General features: G+C 37.7%; 1 protein-coding gene across 1 annotated transcript in view; it reads left to right on the top strand.

The window, feature by feature from the left end:
• The window catches only part of ZNF804B (zinc finger protein 804B), a 230,666-nt gene extending 208,134 nt beyond the window's left edge, over positions 1 to 22,532 (top strand). Inside the window, exons 3-4 of the mRNA XM_072412811.1 lie at positions 11,733 to 11,863; positions 18,793 to 22,532. Of these exons, the coding sequence (XP_072268912.1) occupies positions 11,733 to 11,863; positions 18,793 to 22,195 (3,534 nt within the window). The 3' untranslated portion in view covers positions 22,196 to 22,532. The remainder of the gene's footprint in view (positions 1 to 11,732; positions 11,864 to 18,792) is intronic.
• Positions 22,533 to 23,912: the final 1,380 nt, after the last annotated feature.

Raw genomic sequence — 23,912 nt, 5'->3', positions numbered from 1 at the left:
TAAATTATTAATTCTCCTGGTTCCATCAGAAGGAATGGTATATTACATGTTGTAATGAACTAGGATGGGAAGATAGAACTGAAAAGTAAAAGATAGATAGATAGATAGATAGATAGATAGATAGATAGATAGATAGATACATAGATAGATACATAGATACATAGATAGATAGCACTGCATAGGCCACCTAATCACATTTGACATTATCTTTCCAAGACAGTCAGTTCACCTATATTAGGATAACTTTTTCAGCTGGAATTTGAAAAGTTCATTAGTATAAATTTTTATTCCACCTGGTGAATCATTACTGAAACAAATGGTTCCATTGTTATAGGCAACTTTTACTGCTCTTCATATTAGACACAGCTGATCAGATCAGTCAATGCAATTATGTATCCATTCAAAAATCATGGAGGGCCCATTCACACCTCCGTCTTTCTGTACCTGATTAAAGAACACACATTGATGTGCAGCATTACACAGATTGGCGTGCATATTAAGGAAGCCTATTCATTTTGAATGGGCTGATAACGCAAAGCAATGGACACGTCAGAGCTGTGTTGCCTTTGAAAATGAGTGGTATTTCAACATTGTAATAGGATGTAATGCGTGCTATGTGAGTCACCTCAGCCCATGCACTACCCCAATGCATGTTGGTAATTTAGACACTAACAATATTTCATGTATTTTAACAATATTAATCAAATATAATATTTTCCTGTTAAACCCCTTGCCCATGCTGATGTCTGGTCCCATCATCTGCCTACCAGTTTTTTTTTTTTTTTAGATGCTCATTGAGTACACACATTATTTATGAAACACAGTGTACAACCAATTATTCGCAAGCAGCATCATTTGCAAACCTTACAACAGGGAGCAATGATACACACACAAGTGGTGGCAGGTTAAAAAAAAAAAAGATTGTCAAATGCCACTGAACACAGCTTGACGACTATGTGTGTGTCTTCAGGCTGAAAATTCCAGATTTAAATGTCAATTGTTCTAACCATTTATATTCAGCCTTCTAGTCTATTGGGTCTAACCCGCCTTGCTGGAAAGTACCTGCATCTGCTGCTTGATAATAAAGTAAATTCATTAATTAAAATAATCAGCAACTCTGGGCAGCAAGAAAAGTCAGTCGTGTCCAGAAAAGGAAATGTGTATAGAGAGAAATACAAAGGCTGCAATCTGAAAACGCCAGAGGTGTGGAGATCTGTGGCTTCCATATTTTTAGAGTCACTGACCCAGAACCTCAAACTCAAGAACCAAAACCGCAGGCAAATCCAAAGCTCCTGAAAAGTATACTTCTTCTGAATCCCAGCCTCATAGAAGGCAGCAGAACATCATGATGATCAAGCAAGAGTTAGAAATGGCGTCCTCCAAATTTCACTCACCAGTGGTTGGTTCACCAAAAACTAATATAATTAATTATTAAAGGAACCCCAGAGTTCCAATCCTCACCTGAGCATTTCACAGATCATTGGGGCTGGGTTTTTAGCAAGCAAAGCATCAGCTATACAAGATTAAAGCCACTCATCGAGTAGAAATCTTAGCCAGCAAGTAATTAAAAGTGTCCAATGAGAATCTTACCTTGAGCGCATTCAGACATCTCTTCGCTCCGAAATATCTTCTCTTAGATCAGACATCGGCTCGAAAGTAGCAGAGGTTGAACACACAACGGCTGATTTACGCAGTCATGTTCAATCCCACGCTCACATGCTTAATGAACACTCCTGGATACTGCAACAACTTTTGTATCATCAGGATGATTTGGAAAATCGTAGCCGTCGCAATAATATCAGAATCAGGGGTCTCCCGGAAACAATCGAATCAACGGATCTACATGCAGCGGCAACGACTCTGTTTAATGAGCTCCTAAGGAGGCCAAGAGATGATGCCATAGAAATAGATCGTATACATAGAACCTTGGGCCCAAAGAACCCGGATCCAGAAAGACCACGAGATGTGATCTGCCGAATTCACTCTTTCCAACTTAAAGAACGTATTATGCAGGAAGCCAGGTCCCAAGAAGAATTCACCTTCAACAATAGACCAATTATGTTCCTAACAGATCTCTCCCGTAATACCCTAGCGCTGCGTAGGGCACTGAAGCCACTCCTAAGACTGCTGAAAGAGAATAATATAAAATACAGATGGGGTTTTCCATTTCAATTATTTGCCCACAAAGGAAACAAATCCTCCACCTTTCGAGAATTGGGCGATTTAGTGAATTTTTTGACGACCTTTGAACTTCCTCATGTGGACCTGCCAGACTGGCCATCTCTCCCCACATTCTTAGCCCCTCCAGCGGACCCTGACAGACAACAAGTGAGGAGCCAGCCCAGCTCTCACCCGAATCCTGACACATCACAAACCCCTGCGAGAGTGTAGTCTACGCGCTCAAGTGACCTTTGGAAAGACTTTTAGTTTCTTTCCCGGGTGTGATTGGCAGGCTGACCCATGAAGAATTTGCAGTCTCTAAGAATCTTGTTTTATTTTGCACTGTTCATTTTTGTTACGGTATTGGTTGTAACTAAATTTGATACTAACCTATTCTTTGGAGAATGTTGAAGTTTAAATGTACCCTCCCCCGTACTGCTAACATTTGCCTTCATCCAACATCTAATTTATTTGCATGTAATGATAGGCCTGGCCCGGGTGGTGGGGACTCTGTCCTGACCACCTGAGCCTCCCCCTCCAAGGGACTTTGCGCAGCTGATCTGCGCTCAATGTTTTTTGTTGTTTGTCTTTTGTTATTTATCTTCTGTTTTTTGCTTTCTTGGTTGTGTGTATAAGTAAATTTTACTCTGCCAAAGTGGGTGAGATTAATATTGTTACATACAATGTTAAGGGGCTAAACGTCCCAGAAAAGCGCTCATCCATTTTGGCAGAATTACACAGGTTAAAGGCACATGTAGCCTTTCTGCAGGAAACCCACTTCCGAGCAGATAGACTCCCGAGACTAGGTGATAGGAGATACCCTACAGTATATCATAGCTGTTCCGCTTTATCCAAATCTAAAGGAGTGAGTATTTTAATAGCATCTTCTGTAACATGGAAACTCCAGGAGCTACAAAGCTGCTCTGCACTTTCCTGCATCGCTGCTGGCTGGCGAAACCCTGCCCCCCCCACGATTAGTTTGTGGATTAACAGAATCAACGAAATTCATCGAATGGAGGATTTTACCTCCTCGGAGTGGGGCACGGGCAGGAAAGTGGCACATACCTGGTACTATTGATCTCAATTTGCTCTCACTACCGAATACAGAGATTTGATTTCTTCAATTTGACTCTTGGGTATACTCCTGTGTATCTCACAGGTACTGATAGGGAGAACCTCTCCGCAGGATACTGTGCTCTCTTCATACTACATTGCCTTTTTCCTAAGTACGCAACCACCCCTACAAACAAATGTTATATTTCTGTGATACTATGCATAAGCTATGTCATTATTGAATTTCCTTCTGCTAAAGATATATTGAGTTACGTGGACTATATTTGTTCAGTGTTTTCTTGCTATGACTGACTCTTTATTTTTTTTATGTTATGTTGTTCATGATACTTGTATCATTCACTTAATACTGGCAGATATGTTATCTTCTGTTTCATGCTGAGTCTGTATTCTGTATTTTGTTTGATTAAAAATTTTAAATAAAGAATGTTTTAAAAAAAAAAAGTGTCCAATGACTGAAGCTAGCTATGCACGCAGCAACTATCATGCAGTATAAGAATGCTTTACTGGTTAGGATTGCAATATTTCCTCAATAGATCATAATTCCCTGCCACCAATACTAGGCCAATGCTTGAATTATATAAGGTTAGTGGTAGAATGTCGTGATCCATTTTAATTGGGTTTGGGTAAATTAAAGAAGGCATCTGAATTTGGTAAAAGGGAAAAAAGGACAAAGGAATAAACAAAAGAAGAAAGGAAGAAATGAAGCAATGGACAGCAGGAGAAAGGAAGGGACGGAAGGAGGAAGAAAGGAAGGAGGAGGAAGGAATAGACAGAAGAAGAAAGGAAGGAAGCAATGGAAAGAAGTAAAAAATGACTGGACATAAGGAGGAACAAAGAAAGCAAGGGAAGAAAGGAAATGAAATGACTAAAGAAGTAGAGAAGTAACAAAAAGAAAAAAGGGATTATGATAGAATAATGCAAGGGATGTAGGGAGGAGGAATAGAGGGGATGGGGAAACCAAGGGAGGAGTGAATAAAAAAGGAAGAAGGAAGTAGGAAACTAAAGAAACCAAAAAAAATAAAAAAGGTCAAGGTTTAAGAAATAAGCCATTGAGCAGGTAGACTTCAGTTTCAGTACTACATCTTCCAACTTTTAACTGAAATGTACTCTTTACATTACAGATTTAAGGAAATCAGCAACCATTAACCACCACTTAAAAAGGCTGTAACAAATAACAGAGAACTTCTTTTAAATGAAACGGCTAGATAAGCCAAATTTGTCATTACTGTTAAACACTATGAAATTGCATTTTAAGACTTAAGGCTAATTAATATGTAAATGGCCTATTTAACCTCTTTTAAATAGAAACCCAAGGGACTTTTAATTTCATAGTTGTTAATGCCGGGCCAGTGTTTTCCAGGCGATTGTTTCACATTGCAATCGGCGATCATTTCAAGATGCTTTATCAAACATTTGTAATTAGGTGTTAAAAATTGTTCAGAGAGAAGGGAAGAGAAGAGGGTAAAGAGGATTCTCTACCGAATTTTACGGAACGCTCCTTTGATCCCTTGATGTCTTGGTTTTCTTTGAAAGATAATAAAAATGTTATGCGGTACTCTGCATATTCTATTTATATCTATCTATCTAACTAGCTTTCTTTCCTACATGAGTGTTTCAGATAAAAATACATGATCTTCCCATCACTGTTCTACAGTAAATAACATTATTAGGTTCCATGTTTTACGCATCGGTAGCATACAAGCAAATTTACATTGGTGTCCGTTTTAGATGTAAAATAATGAATTTATCTTTTAGCCATTGACAACCACCTCAATTTCTTGGTTTGTTTAAAAGCCTTTAATCCCCCAAAGTCCCAATTGTCTGCAAGGCATTAAAATACATCTGTTTCCTGAACTGTTTCCTTAGTGGTTAATAGGATACATAAATTACCTATTCCCCATGATGTAGAGAGCAGAATACAGTAATGTTCTGTATTTATTAAACTTGTAGCTAAACATCATTTCCAAAGGTATATCCTTTACTCAGCGTGTAAAACAATTGCCACATTTTTTCCTTCCAGTCTCATTATGGTGTAACTTTCATTGTGATCTGTTAGTGTATTTTAGACTTATATTACATAAATATGCAGTATAGAGCTGACATATGTGGGATGAAGTCTTCACAACAGGTGTGTTATTTTAAGACCCAATTAACACATTACATTGAGAATAATCTATGAAAAATACACCTTGTGTGAAAGTACATTCACATCCGCCGATATATAGAAATTAAAGCAAGGAGATAAGCAGCAGGAAGCCGAAAGATAAAAAGAATAGTGATAAAAAGTAAAAAAGTAATAACAATTTTGAAGACATAAATAGAAGAATAATGTATGAAAAGATTAAGGCAACGTGGAAATTAATAATAAAATCCCCAAAAATCCCAAAAAAGGACCCAAATTGTAGTATATTGTCTAGAGCAGTGTTTCTCAAGCAAGCTTATGGGGAACCCTAGGGTTCCTCCAGAAGTTGCTAGGGGTACCATGAGCAATGAGCAATTTGTGCCTTTCAGGTAAGTTTAAGTGACACGAATGGTCTTTTTGGCTGTTAGTGAGGGGGACATTCTTTGCAATGTAAGAAGCATTCATTCCACAATCACTGCACTAATATACTGTGACCTATATGTGATATGGTTAATAAAGCAAGGGGTTCCCTGAAGACCTGAATGATATGTCAGGGGTTCTCCCATATTAAAAAAGGTTGGGAAAAGCTGGTCTAGAGGTTTCTTTTCAATTTAGCTGCCCAGAGGAAACAATGCTGCATGGTCGAGGAGTCTCTGGTGTCATAGATTACACAGGGCAATGGAGTCCCCATGTGACAGCATGGATTGGCCCATTGGGTCATAGTTTTCCCAAGATTTCCTTTGGCACCTGGCGGCTCATTGAAGTGTCAGAGGTAGGAGAGTAGACTAGGTATGTTTCTGATAGATACTAGGTCAGTGCTTGAATTTTATAGCTAAGGTTGGTATCTGAATTTGGTAAAAGAAAAAGAAGAAAGGAATAGACAAAAGAAGAGAAGAAGCAATGGACAGCAAGAGAAAGGAGTGTCAGAGGTAGGAAAGTAGACTAGGTATGTTTCTGGGGAGGGTTGCATATAGGCGAACCTATGACTTTATCATTTAGAACTTGTGTGTTCCATAATATATATTTTAAGCAAGTATCAGATTCAACCACAATCAGTGGCAGCTCAAGACAAGCCATAGTGGAGGAGACTTGTAGTCACATTTTTATTTTACATATTGTCTCAATGCTACATTTTTTAGCTCTTTATTATATCCCAGTAATAGACTACAGAGTAGGTTTCAAACTGATGGTCACAATTCAATTTACAAAGCACTAATAGATCATTATTGATTACAATACTACTTGGATGGGTGGCTATGGTTCTCCAGTAGAGCAACATTACCCCCAGCATTAAAACAACTCAATATGTTATCTCGGTGAAACAGATTTGTCAAACACATGTATTACATGGCTTGAACACATTTGATCCAGGAGACCTTTGATCCATAACACTCCGATTAGACGTACAACTGGCATTCTGCAGAACAATTTTGTAATCCATTCAGCCATTATATTTTTCAAGGTCTGCATAACAAAGTCATTCAAAGATCATGGTAACATAGTAGTAAATTTGGTAACATAATAGTAAATATGGAATTTTGTAGCTACAACTATCAATCAATGCTATTAAAGCAAAATACAGGAGATTTAGAGATAAATATTGTAATGATGTTTTGTTTTTCATATGCAAAACCCAGTGCATATCCATATCTATCTATCTATCTATCTATCTATCTATCTATTATCTATCTATCTATCTATCTATCTATTATCTATCTGGCTATCTGTCTATCTATCTATCTATCTGGCTATCTATCTTCTAAGGAGCAGAATATTTGAATCCCAATTTTTTTCCATTGTGAAAATGTTCATTGCCTATGTAGGTATTTATCTATCATTTGGATAAAAAGATTGTGCACATGAAAAGAACTATCCCTCCATGGCTGGACAACTAGGCCACTATTTCAAATATATGGCTACTCTTACAGAATTCCTTTTATGCCAATATCAATAATACATTTTATAAATGAGAACCTAATCACGCTCGTATTTCATCTACGGCTGTATAACAGAATCTGCATATGGTGCCGAATTTACAAATAGTATTGATAAAACGGTAATAATTGTTTGTCTCAGCTGTGCATATGATATATTTGTTTAAACCTTATATCTAATATAGCTTATAATGATAATTAAAAAGAGGGAATCCATTAATTTCTCTAGTTTTCTCTTATGGCCAACACCAACACAGGAAAAGTATGCGGCTTAGGTTTTGTTGTCAATAGACTGAACTAATTCATCATTCATCATAAAGCACTCTGGAATAATTAGCCAGCCCCATACATCAAATTATTCTTGGACCAACATATTATCCAATAAGGGCCTAGCTTTGTAAAATACTTATGAAACACACAGAACACAGGGGACAGGAATATGTGGGTACGGAGCATAGGGATCATGAGTATGTAATGCATAGAGTGCACAACAGAGTTAGGCAGTATGAAACACACAGAGCACAGGAGACAGAGGTATGAAAGTATTCAGCATAGAGGGCTTGAGTATGGAGCATAGAGATCATGAATAAGTAAGGCCGGTTTCAGGGGTCCATATTGCACAAAGCACAGGGGACAGGACTATGCTAAACACTGAGTGCAGGGGTGAGGAGTATTCAATGTGCAGGGCCAGAGGTCAGGAGTAATGCACAGAGCACAGGAGACAGAGGTATGTAAGTGTTCAGCATAGAGTATATGATGGAGTGATTTCCCTCTTTCCTTGAATTCTATTATCAAAATGCCAACCCCAAAAAATTAAAATTTGCATAGGAAAGATGATAGAGAAATCTGGGGTTTGTTGATAAAAGTAAACATATGTATTAGTATGTCATACAATGTTAAAGAGACATGAGTCAAAGCAAAACGTTACAAACTATATGAGTAGGCTTCTTCCAGTTGAAATTCACAAGGAGATTGTGCCTGGTCACTAAACAGAGGCAGCTCAGTATCATTTTAAACAATTGGGCAAAACGTTTCGATCCCAGCGCGTTTCGCCATTAGACTTCATGGGGCATGATGAGAGTGTTTTATTGTTTATTCAGTTTTTGGAGGATTAGGGATCTATACCTTCCATAGGATAGGTGTCTTGATATTGGAAAGGACCTTTTAACAAGTCATGATCTTATATGTTGCTGCCGTGTGGGGGATAGATAGAGGGTGCCAACAAACCCCAGCTTTTTCTGTCATCTTTTCTAAGGACATATTCAGCATAGAGGGCCTGACTATGAAGCATAGAGATCATGACTATGTAAGAGTGCAGGGGTCAGGAGTATATAAAGCATGGAATGCAGGAATTAGAAGTAGATAATACACAGAACAAGGGGTCAGGAGCAACTCATTTAGCAATGAGGTTTGGAGTACATAATGAACAGAGCAATGCTCAAAATACAGGGGGCTGGAATAAGTAATAAACAAGTAGCCTCAGGGGCACGTAATACCTAAAGCACAGTCAAGAGTAGGTAGTGCACAAGGTCCAGGGTCAAGAGCAAGTAAGATACAAAGCACAGGTGTAAAAGGGTAACAGTGCACAGGGCTCAGGGGTGAAAAGTAAGTAATGCACAAAGTGCAGGTGTCAAAAATAAGTAATGTGCAGAGCACAGGGGTCAGATAAATTCCTTACTCTAGTAAAACTGTCACCTCCTCTCAATAAAATTCCTTAGGACAAACCATTCCCCAGTACAACTTAGAGAATAGGGTTCCACTTTAAGCATTGGTTCCACTGGTGTGCAGATGGACACTTGAGGGAGCATTTACATGTAGTACATTAAATAAAATATGGAACAGCAGGGAAGTAAAAATATCATTACTTTAAACTCACCTCAAGGGCAAACATTTTGACAGTAATTGGAAATTGTTTTCTCACTGTGATTTCCATTGACATCAGTTCAATAATGTGTTATTTCTATATTAACTACACCATTTTATTTTTAGATTTTTTTTAGGGTTTTATAAACTGAAAACTAAATTCCTTGGATCTGTAAATGGCTCCATATGTAGATTCTGTAAAAATAGGAAGCTGACCTTAATATGGTCTGATAACGCTTATATGTTGATATTGTTGGACACATTGCATAGCAGCCTTCTGCAGGTCTGTTAAAAAAAACTCTCCTTAAATTGATTATATTATAGAAATGTTGCTGGAGGCTACCTGAGCCTGGCATGCAGAATTATATATAATTTAGTCTTAATTGACATGCCTGAGCAAAACGTCAGAGAGCAAATTGCCTCAAAACATGAATCTCTGCGCTGCTGTGTTAAATCAATTTTTTATTGGTTAACATTTATTTTTCTGCATTTGCATGCAGCTTATGCTGACTCCCTGCATTATAAATTATACTGAAATCATTATAGAGGAACTTAACCTAATTAAAGGGAAACAATTTTTTAGACATGTAGTATATGGGAATGTGATGAGTTTAAAGGGTATATTAGAGCACAAGGAATAAATATTTATATACTATATATGTAATGTCTCTCCGATATGCACATTTACCTATTTATAAAATGATGCAAGTACAGAACAATACCTGCTGATATCTATGCAGCTTCTAACTTCCTGTTTGAGTTGACAACATTCAATTCTTTTCTGCTGGATCCTTTGCTTGGCTGACTGTTGGTCTTGGTTCCATAGCAGTTTTGAATGGAGTGCAAGCAAGAATGGGATATCAAGTTTTAATTTGTGTTTTTCCACTAAAATCCAGACAGCAAAAATTGTGGTGTCATCCAACATTAACGTTGTAGGCATTGGTTCTAAGTTTATTATTCCGATTATTATTAATATTATTTATTTGTTCTGAAGCTTTTAGGGGCTCTTTGAGCACTGAACTATAATAGTTTATTCTCCAGCTACCATCAACAAAGTGGGCCTGATTTAATAAAGCTCTCCAATGCTGGAGAGAATACACTTGCAATAGTAAACCTGGGTGATATGGCAAACCTGGAATGGATTTCCTAAAGTCTTTTGCTATTTGTTGACAATTTTTTTTTATTCCAGGTTTTTTTTTGGATCACCCAGGTTCACTGATGAAAGTGTAATCCTTTCCAATCTTGGAGAGACTCAATATATCACACCCAATGGGTCTGATTTATTAAGGTTGTCTAAGACTGATCTAGGTTTTCTGGATGACCCATGTTTAGCCATGATAGTCTATTCTCTCCAGTTTTAGAGAGCTTTAATAAAGCAGACCCATTGTGTTAGTAGGAGGTCAAACCATCATAAGAACTCATATCAACTTCAAAAGGTACCTTAGGGTTCAATAGAACCCTAATTGAGAAGAACTGATCTTGGCAAAGCAGTCCATTTCCAAATCAGTGAAGGGCTAAACATTGAAACCAAACTGAAAACTTTGACTTTGATATTAGCTATAAATTCCTAAAAATGACCATAGCAACCCAGTAGAAATTTAAATTCGAGGTTGAATTGAATCAATTTGAATTTAGGAAAGCTATTAGAAACTATAGACAAAGCAAAGTCCCGAACGGAACCTAGCTATCCTCTATTTTTTAAAATACTCATTGTTTTGCCAAAAATACATTTTAGATACAAAAAATGAAGAAAGAAAGGAGAGTCAGGGTTTTTCTGGCAAATAAACATATATTGTGTGTATTATATTTCACATCATACAAGACACACTGACTTTGGTAGTATACAAGTGAACAGAAATAGTAGGTCAGTCCCAAAAGTATTAAACTGGGAATCAGGACCTTATTACTAGACATAGATAACCCTGGGTACAAATACAGTTAGACTGATGGTAACGTCTCGTATCCCAACGCGTTTCGCCATTCAGATTCCTCAGGGGATCTGCGGGGAATGGTATTTATTTTCAGATGGTGGGAAAATTCTTAGACAGGGATTGCAAAATGATGTCTTAATATGTGAAAGGGTTTTTTTTACGAAAAAGAGGTTTCACCTAGCAGAATATCTTTGCAGAGTCTCAGCAGACGGAGGGGCAAATGAGATGTGACCATCAGCCTAACTGTATTTGTATTTAGGGTTATCTATGTCTAGTAATAAGGTCATTATTTCCGCTTTAATACTTTTGGGACTGACCTACTATTTCTGGTCACTTTCATACTACCAAAGTCAGCCCGTGTTTTAAATGATATGAAATGTAATACACATCAAAATATGTTTATTTGCCATGAAATTCCAAACTCTCCTTTCTTTCTTCATTATTAGGAACTATAGCTAACTCTCACCATTGTGACATACCAATTGTTGGAGCAACACATCAGCCAGCAAGTATCATCTTGAAATAAAGAGATGGGAATAGAATTGGTATTTCCCTCCATGTGGATTTCCGCCCAGCAGCATAAGTAAACCAGCATCACTCTACAACATACAAATATATCTTACATGTACATATGTTTTTCTCCCTTAGAGATTAAAAGAACTGAAACAAAGAGAATTCGCTCGCAATGTGGCTTCCAAGTCATGGAAAGATGAGAAGAAGCAGGAGAAAGCGCTTAAACGCCTCCATCAGCTCGCAGAGCTACGCAAGCAAACCAACTGGTAAGGATTTCGCATGAAAGGTCTTTGATATGGGAGCAGCCTAAACTTCATCAGACAATGCAGACTGATTGCAGTGTTTTCTCATTTCAGTTATAGAATAATTAAGTTATGTCTAAAGTATTTCTCACACTGCGTGACATAACATGATTTAGCTCAATAAATCCTCTGCAATTAAAACTGCATTCATTGCGGCTGGAGAGGAAAAAAAACTGACATCAACAGTGACACTGAAGAAGATATGGCAACGGAAAATAAAGTTAAGGTGGTTTATTATATGCTGATAGCATGACAATGATTTATTGTGACACTTTTGTTGCCAGTTACCTGCAAAAAAAAAGGTATAATACTTACCTTGGTGGAAAAAGAGGATTTTAACATCTGGGAATATTGGATGTTTGTATCCCCTGATGCACGCTGTGGTTTCCTTTGGACCCTATGTCACTACAGGACACAGCATTGACATAGGGGGTCATAGGATGGAGCTACAATGCATGGCAGGAGAGACGGCTGTGAGATGGCATGGCAGGAGAGACAACTGGGAAATGCCTAATTCTAAAGATTCTAAGGCTACGTTCAGACAGGTGATGGGTGGCTCCAAGTGGTTGGCACCTTGCTGGACACGCAGCAATGCCATCCGTTGTGCTGTTTTTTAATTACCTGGGATTCCAATATTTGACTACAAACAGTTCTCAACTGCCTGCTACCCCCAGTTATTCTTTATGAGCTCCCATGTACATGTAATGTCTTAACTGTGGACAACTGGATTCACAAGGTGCAAGGAAGCCATAATGGCAGCACAACTACTATTTCTGTGTGATCTGAGCCTAATGGAGGCTGTACTGCTTCAAAAGAATAAAATTAGTAGGCACAGATCTCCTGAAAAGTACGTACAACACATATTACCTCAAGGAATCATTGATCCAGAACAAGAATTTGTATCAGAAAAGTCAATGCAAAGTCTAAAGGTCTCATCTGCATATTGTCTATCTGCGTATCTAAGTTAACGGCATGAGGTTATTCATGGCAGCCAGGCAGATCCTTTTTTTCTGAAGTCCTGGGATGGCAGCTGGCATGATTCAGGTTTCCTTTAGCAGTGGAAATTCTAGGAATATCATACTTATGCGTTCTTCATGAAGGGTGAAGATATAATTAGATGTAACAATTATGTGACTCTCAGTCCAATTTAACATGCACCAATGATCATTCTAGCTATCTGTAAGGTTGACATTCTTCCCACTGGCCAGCAATGTAAGAGGAATTCTTCCCAATGGCCACCAGGCTAATGTACTGTGAGCTGTGGATATAGTAATTATAGCAAGGGTTCTCTAAGTCCTGAACCCATGTTAAAAGGGTTGAGAAACACTATATTAGAGCATTGGTATTAACACCAGCACAATAAATAAGAGAAAACTGGATTAAAAATCAATAAAACAATTGCTCAGCTATATGTCAAAGGTATAAATCTCAATGACAACAAACAAGCAGCTCAATCTTTATAACAGATATGTATTTTGTTCCTTTTTGTAGCTGTAATGAAGAGGACAATGTAATTAACCTGATACATGTTGGCTTTACACCTCTACAATACACATATCTCTAATCATGACTGATCTGCCTACTTTCTTGCCATTGATGTTTCCCCTTTGAGGTTGAGTTGAGAATTCATTATATGGATGTTAGATTCATTATTTAGTGAGTAACAAGAAGACAAAGCAGGCGTTCTGATGTTTGCTTGACTTCATGCTTTCTGGGTCAGTAATTCATTCAGAAAAAAATAATTGCCATGTTTCATTTAAAGTGAAAACTCCCTATATGATCTAATTTAAAATGCAAACACTGCATATATTTTTAGAAAAGTACATCATATAAAATTGAATGCCTGTGTGGAGTAAACCTTGTTTTGCAAACATTGACCATGTCATGGCTTAGAACTGGCAGGGTCCAAAAGTATGAAATGTTGATATTCTGACATATTCAATGGCTAACCAACTAACTGTAAGAGCCAATTCATGCCATGATGCAGATCAATATAACCCCGTGATGTTAGAGAGCCCAGCTGTTTGCAACAGGCTCTCAACACACCTCGCAATATGAAAAAAATAACAGGTTCTTCACATTTTTCCAGTGCAACACAACTCTGGCAAATAAACATATATTGTGTGTATTATATTTCACATCACATCACTTTGGTAGTATACAAGTGAACAGAAATAGTAGGTCAGTCCCAAAAGTTTTAAACTGGGAATCAGGACATTATTACTAGACATAGATAACCCTGAGTACAAATACAGTTAGACTGATGGTAACGTCTCTTATCCCAACGCATTTCACCATTCAGATCTTTGAATGTTACGTATTTTTAGATGGTGGGACAAATTCTTAGACAGGGATTGCAAAATGATGTCTAAATATGTGAAAGGGTTTTCACAAAAAAGAGGTTTCACTTAACACACTCAACACACCTCGAAATATGAAAAAATAACAGGTTCTTTACATTTTCCTAGTGCAACACAACTCATAAATTAGTGATGTGCTAGAACACAAATACTGCACACTGTAGAGGTGCTTTAGGGTGCATGTAAAATAAAAGTTTTTAACTTGAATTATATTCTAAATAAGCCCTATTTGTTTTGTTTCTTGCTATGGTTGTCTGGAAATGGTTGATATCCCTTGACTACAATTTCCACAATCAATTGGTCAAAAGTTCTTTACTTGATGGAATCCAAACAACATCTTTCTGGCTCAGGAATAGCAAATCACAAAAGACTAATTGTGAAAAGTTTTTGAATAATGTAAACATGGAGATGTTTCAAAGAGAGGATTTACAGCTGTTCTCAAGCGCTCAAGTCTCAAGATGGCTAGAAAATCTGAATAATGCAAATCAAGAGAGATGACACATTTATTGCTCTGTGTTCTGTACAGACATATACAGGCTAGAATACTGAAGAAAATATTATGCAGCAAAGGAAGCAGACGGGGAAGATAGGCAATGCCCTATCAGTTAATATAAGGATTTCAGTGTATTTTGAAGGGCTGCTCCTAAGCCTTGAATACTGAAAGGGTAGGACTGAGCCCCACGACCACTTGGCATGCATTGTAAAAAGCTGGACCGTGATGGAGTTTGACTTTACATACAGTTTTGTAGTTAGGTTGTGAATTACCATTCTGCTAAGATATTTAACCCAGTCTTACAAATAATCAATAGCATTCAGAAGAAGGTAGAGCAGGCAAAGGAATGTAGTTTTGGTATGGAGAAGTGAGTGAAAAGGTCTAGTTGAGGTGTGAAGAAGACAAAACATGTTTTTGTCTTGGATTTACACTTGTACCAAAGTACATTGTACTGTAGTACTGGTAACTGCAATGCATTGTAGAAAAGCAAGTAAAAACAATTGTTCCGGAAAAAAATCTTTCTGCACCATTTCTGTTTGTCTTTGGTACTCCATTAAAAAGCTGTCAAGTAAGCAAGAAAACAAGAAAAAATAAGTATCTGAGCTTCTTTGACGGGGCCAAATTGTGATGACTAGATAACAGAGTCCAAGAATCTCCAAAAAGCAGGTTTTGTAGGTTGGTTTGGTTATGCGGAGGTTACTAGCAAGGAAGGACAACTCGGGAATTGGTGACAGGGTCATGGGCTGCTAAGGTTTACTAACAAACCTTGTGAAGGTAGGCTAGCCTGTCTGGTCTGACCCCACGGAAAAGCTATTGTAGAACAATTTGCAATGCAATTTAATACATTGGGCCTGCTTTATGAAAGCTGTCGATGGCTGGAGAGGATACACTTTCATCAGTGAACCTGGGGAATGGATCTGGTCCAGGATTGAAAACATTTGTTGATAAATAGCAAATGACTTATAGGAGATGTGTTGCAGGTTTACTGGATTACCCAGCTTCACTGATGAAAGTGTAGCCTCTCCTGCCTTGGAGAGCTTTAATAAATCAGGCCCAGTTTGTGGCATTTAGTACTTCATAGCCATAGACCATTTAAGGTGGCCATGCTCTCCCCTGACTACCACCAAAAGAGCCTACAAAGGGCATGGAGAATCAGAACTGGGCCATGGAACAGTGTAAGATGATATCCTGATTTAAAGAATCAAATGGAGGTCTTGTGGAGTCTATAGCTTGAGATGCTCAGCTATGTTTTGCCAGCACAAGGGGTACCTACACAATATTAGATAGATGATTTACTATGTTATGTACCAGAGAAACCCCTTTAAGCAGGGATATGTTATTTATAGAAAGATGTATCATTTCTTTTCTTTCTTTGAAGAACTCATAATTAAAATTCCCCTTTGAGCCGTCAAAAATATCCTTCTGCAGATGGTGTGATTGTCTATGTTAAACAAACACTTCCTAATAACGCTTATAACACCATAACTAATAACTTTTAATGGCCATCCTCCTTACCAATAATAAGAATTACTCATGGTGCTTAAAGTAAAGTTTCTTATAACAGTGACCCTTATAATACCACTAATTACCTGCCTGTAGTCATTCATGGCTTAACAGATGTTCTGAACAAACAACATTTGTTTTTCAGCATTCTAAGATGTAATTTTAATTACATGTCAAGTTTAACAATGATTGACATTAAATTTCTCTTCCTAAATGATTGCTTCATAATTACTTGAATCTTTGAGCAAGCATCAAGTACAAACTCAAGGCACACCTGTTTGCATATTCAGCTCTGATGCTGATATAAGAAGTAAGTTGAAGCCCAACTCCCAATCTAACTTTTTTTTAATTTCCACTTTGAATAGAATGCTAAGATCCATTTATTTGCTGGTTGTGTTCCTTTTTGGGAGACTTGTCCTCAATCATAGTGTTGGCAAATCTGCCCAGGTTCAATTAACTTTGGGTTTGCCTAACATGGTTTATGTTGAGTAAAAACCAATGCTTACCCTGCCAAATCCTTTGTGAGGCAAAGTAAACCAATGGTTGTGAATCTGTTATTAGGGCAAACAATGAAGACCACTACCTTTGGCTGGTTATTTGTCAGAAGGGAAACTCTGCCCTCCCAAGTTTTGACAAGGAAAGATAGAAGGCTTTAGAAAGAATGCTAAAAAGCATTTTTTTTTGGTAGTTGAGTTCCTCTTTGGAGACTTGACCTCAATTCTATTGTTGGGCACATCTGCTCAGGTTCAATTAATTTTGTGTTTGCCTAACATGGTTTAGGCTGTATACGAACCAATGCTTACTCTGCCAAATATCTTGTGAGGCAACGTAAACCTATGGTTTTGAACCTGTTATTAGGGTTTACAGGAGTGGACTTCTGCCCTCCATGCACCTTAACAGCATGTTCACAATCTCCCAAGTGTTGACACAGGCACGGAGGAAACACATTTCTCATTAGTGAAGAAGGGAAACACTATCTAGTTTTGTAAAAACATTTTGTGCACACAATATTGATTAATATCTTTTGTGTCTATTGAGAAACATATTTATAAAAGTTTTTGTGCCCAGAGTTCAACTTCAATTAGATTTCTAATAACACATTAAAATGTCTTGAAATTTTTTATTTATTACTCATTGACTTTGGTTTCACAAGTATTTGTTGGAATTAAGGGTCATGAAAAGTTTTGTGTCAAAGTATATAAATATGATTGAAAATACTGAGAAATTTATGCCATGACACAATTCAAAACATATTTCAGATAGAAGAACATTTGATAACAAGGATATTAGGTCAAAAGCCAAGGTAGGCTAAATGTCGAATTTCAAAACCAAAAAAACAAATATTGAAAAACATGGGAAAAATGACATCAGTTGGGTAAACATCTTTCTCATTCCAACAAATATATTGCAAACCTTTATTGTTTAAGTGACGCATTTTGTGAAACAAAATCATTTTACGTTCACTTAGAGCATCCGTTTTATTCTCGAATTTAATTTAAGAATATATAATGCTTTAACGTTTATTCTGGTTTTGGCTATGGTGGTGATGGCTAGAATAACTTTTGGGATGTAATTTTTTTTTTGTGTGTCTCATTTGCAGGAGTCTCTCTCTACCAGGATGAAAACTGGGGAGAATTCCAAAGCTTTGAGACCTAAAGGGGATAACTTTCAGGGGGAATGCTTGTGCTGGTCATCACTAGGGTTGAGTTTTGAGTTGAAGCCCCACCATGAGTTTGATTTGAGCGTTTGAGCTGATCATTTGGTGAACTAATGCAAATTTTTGATCTGTACAATAGTTTGTAAATCCCAAAGCCATTCGCTGGGTAAACACTACATGTAAGGTACACACACTAATGTTCCCTTTGTCTGGTGGTTGGCAGGTATGGAACCATTCCTGGCATCTACCAGACAATAGAAGTGGTGCTGCCAGTTTTACTTATCCTTATTTGATATTTACAAAAGCCTTTGTTTTTTAGCTATTACTTGAACACACCCAACCTGGGCAGATTATACCCATCAATAGTTCCACAATATCGTCCTTCTTCTCTTCCTTTTTGCGATCTTTGTCTATCATCATTGGCTGGGCCAAGATGATGTAACTCCCGTGCTGGAACATGGGAGTTCATTCAATCCCGGCAAGTGCAAGGGTCATTCGGGATTGCCGGGTATCGGGAAATAAGCCAGCTAGAAAAGAAATAAATAAAAAAAAATCCCTACTCCATCAGAAATAAATAAATAAATATAAATATTTCAGAAATAATTTAATAAATAAATAAAAATAAAAAATAGTTTCAACTACACCTTATTAGGAGAGATAGGAAGGACTTTCCCATTGGGTATGTATTTTTTTACAGCTTCATATATTTTTTCTACCTTTTTTGATAAAAATTAAAAGGCTACAAATATGAATTACAGTAAAAATAAAGTAAAAAATGTTGTTATTAGGCCATTTAATATTTTTCATATCATGTAATATGCAGTAGTTGATGGATAATCATTATGAAACTGTATACTAATCATTTTTTTCTTTTTTTTAGCGCTGCTGATGCCGGGCCTTTATTTAAAGCACCCAGATTAAAAGGACCACAGGAAGATGTTGGTGCCAACTTGGAAGATAGAACAGCAAGCTCAAAATGTCTAGTTATGTGCAGTAGGGACGCTATCACCAGCAAATTTGAAGAGTCAAAACAAGATGTCTTAAATGACCGAGAGGTGCTGAAAAACAGCAGCTGCTGCTTCACGGGGAATCAGACCCAGCAGCCTTTCTCAAACAGCAACACTGTCAATAGCAGAGCAGGAGTTTCTTTCTGCTTCTCGAAGAAAGCATTACTAAAACTGGATTCATCGGCCTCGGTTTTCAATGAGAGCACTGAAGAAGCAAATGAATGCAGCCAATTTTTCCACCACAAAGAGAAGCAAATGGCTGTAAGCTTTAGACACTATGCACATGTCAGTGAGACGGCAACAGAAAACAGATCTTCTTCTTCTCAGCAAGATGAAATGGGCATGTTCCTGGCAGACAGCGCGGCTGAAAATGTAGAGAAGTTTAAGGATGACAAAGCCAGTCAGGAAAACACAAAGGAACAGAGCGAGATTGCCCAATCAAACATAACAGCTGAAATGCAATCTCCAGACACCACTTGCACAGATCAACCGAGTCCAAAAGAAGTTAATGTGACTTCAGAGACTGAGATCACTTCCAAAGCTCCAACTGAGGTCCATTGCCAAGCTGAGAGCTCAGAACAAGAGACTTGTTCCAACAAGCACACGGTCGCGGATGCAATATTACTTGAGCATTTGTCCAATTTGCTTTCTCAAAAACACGGCAAGACAGAGGGAGGATGCAACGAGGAGAAACTAACGGCATCTAATGGCACTGCTGAAAATCCTACTGAATGCCCAGCGCAATCATTAGGCGAATCCTTAAATACTAATACTCAAGCCAAAGCACTATCTTTTCTTAGTGTTTTGAGCAAAGATGGCAATACAATCCTCCAGTGGCCCACAGAACTTGTTTTGTTTACAAAAACCCAGCCTTCAATATCTTATGCTTGCAATCCCTTATATTTTGATTTTAAATGTTCTCAAAAAAGTAAAACCACAACATCGAAAGAAAGACTTGAGCAGTGTAGTGAGCAAAACAATGGGTGCAAAAATGACTGTAACAGCAGATCCTCAGGTACCAACGCAAAGAAAGGGGCACAAAATGAAAACAATGACTGGATGCCAAAGAGACAAAGAGTTCAGTTGGAGGACAGGTCAAAAAAGCAAATGGAGTTTTCAGAACATTATGACATGGCAACAGAAGTCACACACAATGCCAAGTTTAGCCACTTACAAGATTATAGACCTTCATGTTCCACTGAATTTAGTTATCCACATAACTGTTTTGTGAGAGAACGCCACCATTCGAGAAAATGGAGAAGGCAGTCCAATCACAGCAGTGCTACTAGAAACATCCCTTCTAAAAGGGAGTTGAAAAGAAAGAGATTTGTGCATGAAGACCTGATGGACCTTAAGGACAAATGCACAAACCTACAGTCAAAAAATAGAAAGCACAGGAGGCGGTATGAAAATGACTTTAGCTGGGAAAGCAGTGAGGGTAATAAACATTCTGATAGTGATACAAGTTCAAGCATATCAGAAAAGTCATCCTTTTCACGCATGTCCTCCTCAAGTTCTTCCATGAGCAGTAGTTCAACTTGTAGGCATGAAGGAATCACAAGCAGAACATCAAGTTATGTAACTTCTTCAGAGAGAAGAAGCTACACAGGCAGAAAGCACAACAGTGACATGTCTTCGGAAAGTGACAATAACTCTGAGGCTGAAGAGCAATTAAAATGTAGATGCCAAAATGAAAAGCACAAAACATCTTGTGAGACATCAAGTCATGAAAATGTGGTGCAACATGTTTGTTCTAATAGCAATCAGTCTCAGAAGACACTGGGTGACTTAGTATCAGAACCCAGGGTGGACAAATCACATTCTGTACAAGATATTAGTAATGAAAGCTCCAACACGGTAGACTCGAGAACCAATATTTCTAGTGCTTCCCTAAAAGAAACAATTCCTTTAAGACATTTCCTCAAAATTCCACATAGTACAGAAAGTGATAATAATAATAACGATATAAATGAGTGCTTGTATAAAAGTCATTCTCCAGATATACCTCTTTCCATGAACTGTAGGAATAGCACTTCAGAAAATACAGTATCACATACAATAGCAAAAAAGGCATTCTTTTCACAGTCGCTTTCAGAGGATGAACAATCCACAAAGCAAGCAGTGGATAATAATACCAATCATGATATAGGATTAAATAACCACTCCTGTAATTTTTTTGATATAAGCTTCCCTCCAGCAGATCCCAGTAATATAGCCCTCCCTTTGCATGATACTTTAAAAACTGACGCCAACAATGGTACGGATTCTGTACTGGAAAATTTGGTAGATTATGCTCAATCCAAAGGGTCGCAAAGTTACATTGTAAATTTAAATGCAAATACTGATAATTCCCCCTTGGATGGTGTAAATCCTATAGAAACAGAATGCAGAATGGATATTCCAGTTGAGGAACCCCAAGGACAGTTGATTAGCCAAGTGCAAACTTTTATGCAAAGCTCTGACCCAGTTCACCTTAATTTCTCCTGTGGGTTACCCTCTGTAAGACATGCTGGTGGAACTGGTTCAACCAACACCAAAGAAGAACAAAAGAGACTAGGACCTCCAGATATACCTATGAGGTTGGGTCCCGTAGAAGGCAATTTTAAATGCTGTTATGAAAGCACTATGCAGGATTATAGAAAAATAGATCATAATCGAAGGTTTCACCATAGGTCATCACCACCTTCTTTAGCACAACAACCCATAACATTTTCACCCGATGAGGTTGACAAGTATAAACTATTACAACTCCAGGCACAACAGCATATGCAGAAGCAGATGCTGACAAAGCATTTTAAAACTCTGCCAGCCAATGGATCCTCTGCTTTCTCAAATGCACAAACTGTTCAACCAGTCTCCATCCAACCTCAGCCATCCATCACCACCATCCACCATGCCTTTATGCATCGTTATGCTGTGTCAGCCTCCATACATTCCCATGTCAGCCACTTTCCAATGCCACATCTAAATCCCTTACCTCCATCTCAGTTTACCCCCATGCACCTTTCACCATTACCACCAACCATTATTTCCGCTCATCCACCGCTAATAGCTGGACATCCTTTGGCCCATCCTTTACATCTTGTGTCATCTGCTGCCATTCACCCTACTCACCTAACTATTCAAGCAATTCCGCATGCCACCCTCATCCCAACCCTTCTTACTCCCCACCCCAACACAGGAATGCACCCTTCATTACAACTGCACCCTTTAATCCACCCATTGTTCCAAGGGCAAGACTTTCACCACCATTCTGGACCTAGTTACCCTCATTAATATTTGCTAGTGTTAACTATACTGGTAACCTAGAGTATAATACATTGAGAATAATTTTTGTTTGGTTGTTTGTTTTTCATCCAATACCTTTCTTTTTTTATATTACTCTTTGTTTTTTAGAACATTTTTAACAATGACTGTTTTAAGTTGAATCCATTGCCAACCTAGTTTTAAGAGATAAAGAATTTATGTTTATTGTACTGCTTGATTGTCCATTTGATATGGTATATTATGTGAATTTACTATGATGAAAATGCAATTATTTTTAATAAAACATAAAAATTATTGAGATGTCTATGGGACAACACAGAAAAGTAAAAATAATTTCTCAACCAAATTTGTCTCAGTTTTTCTTCAACTCAAATTATTTAACGGGTCACCATTAAAAATGCTATTTGCTTGGTGGTGAGTGTTTTCGGGTGAGTAATCCAGAGCAAGTGAATAATGTCTGCTTTACAAAAGTTTAATTTTCATTATCATTATTATTAATAAACAGGATTTATATAGTGCCAAGATATGTACATTAAATAGGGGTTGCAAGTGACAGACGAATACAAACAATGAAACAGGAGAAGGAGAGGACCCTGCCCCAAAGAGCTTACAATGTAAGAGAATATAAAATTGAACATGACAGCTAAGAAAGAAACATTTTCAGAGACCACACATGCATTTGGTTGTAAAACTCTAAAAGCCGGACTCCAGATAAACAGCTTAATACTCAGATGAAAAAAATATTTTCTTTTCCCGACTGGTAAAATGTTGTCAAGAGGACAGAAAGTAAGGGAAAAATCTCCAACAGAATCCTGAAATGCACTAAAAACTCAACAGGGGTTAAAAGCATTCCAGTTTTTGCTAGACCTATACTTATACCTATTGGAAAACCATGCTAGTTGCCTTGCTGTCATAAAAACCCTCAGGCCGGGGGCAGACATAGGGAAGTGCAAAGTGTGCTGCCTCACGAGGACACCATACCCTCCCCACAAGCGGCCCCAATGGAGGCCCCAAGCAGAGGGACCCACCATTGGTTAAGTATGCCATTGCCCTAAGGTTTTAATGCTTTGAGTCACTGAGCCAGCCAACAAGTATGTTGAAAGAGCTTCTGACTTTCCCCCTTATTTTTGAATACTTGTTCCCATTTGGTCACTTATACACAGCTCACCACAATGCATAGTTTGCTATTTTAGTGGTTCATAGGGGATCCATTAAAAAATGGCACTGCAACACAAGACATTTCAGTAATGTTTTACCATTCAAGCCAATTATCTCCATGGGAACAATGTGCTTTGATATATCCGACAGTCCTTCAGAAAATCGAAGAACAATAGATCACCAACATCTATACATTTCTAAATGAAATAATAGATTATAGAACTTCAGCTTGTCAAAAATTGAAATTTACATAAGAATAAATTAAAATAATATCTCACTACACTCTTGGTAGAAATACACCATGGTGATGGAAAAAGAATAAAAAAATGTATTTGCCACCTTTAAGAAAAGTCTAAAGTGGCTTTTTGGCTGACTTAGAACCCTTTTATCACATCCGTATAAAGCTGGGTCTTCGTTTATCATATTCTCAATGTACTGTATCCCAGGGCCACTGCAAATTTTAATCACCTTTTGTATTGCACTTTAGAAAATAAATTCATTTTTTTTTTCACAGAAGGCCCAGGCTTGAAATATATTGGCAAAATTACCTTTTCACCTCTCATCTGAA

This window comes from Pyxicephalus adspersus, chromosome 5, assembly GCF_032062135.1.
Source record: "Pyxicephalus adspersus chromosome 5, UCB_Pads_2.0, whole genome shotgun sequence".
Taxonomy (NCBI): domain Eukaryota; kingdom Metazoa; phylum Chordata; class Amphibia; order Anura; family Pyxicephalidae; genus Pyxicephalus; species Pyxicephalus adspersus.
Note: the sequence above shows the minus strand (reverse complement) of the source record. Positions and strands in the feature narration are given on the sequence as shown.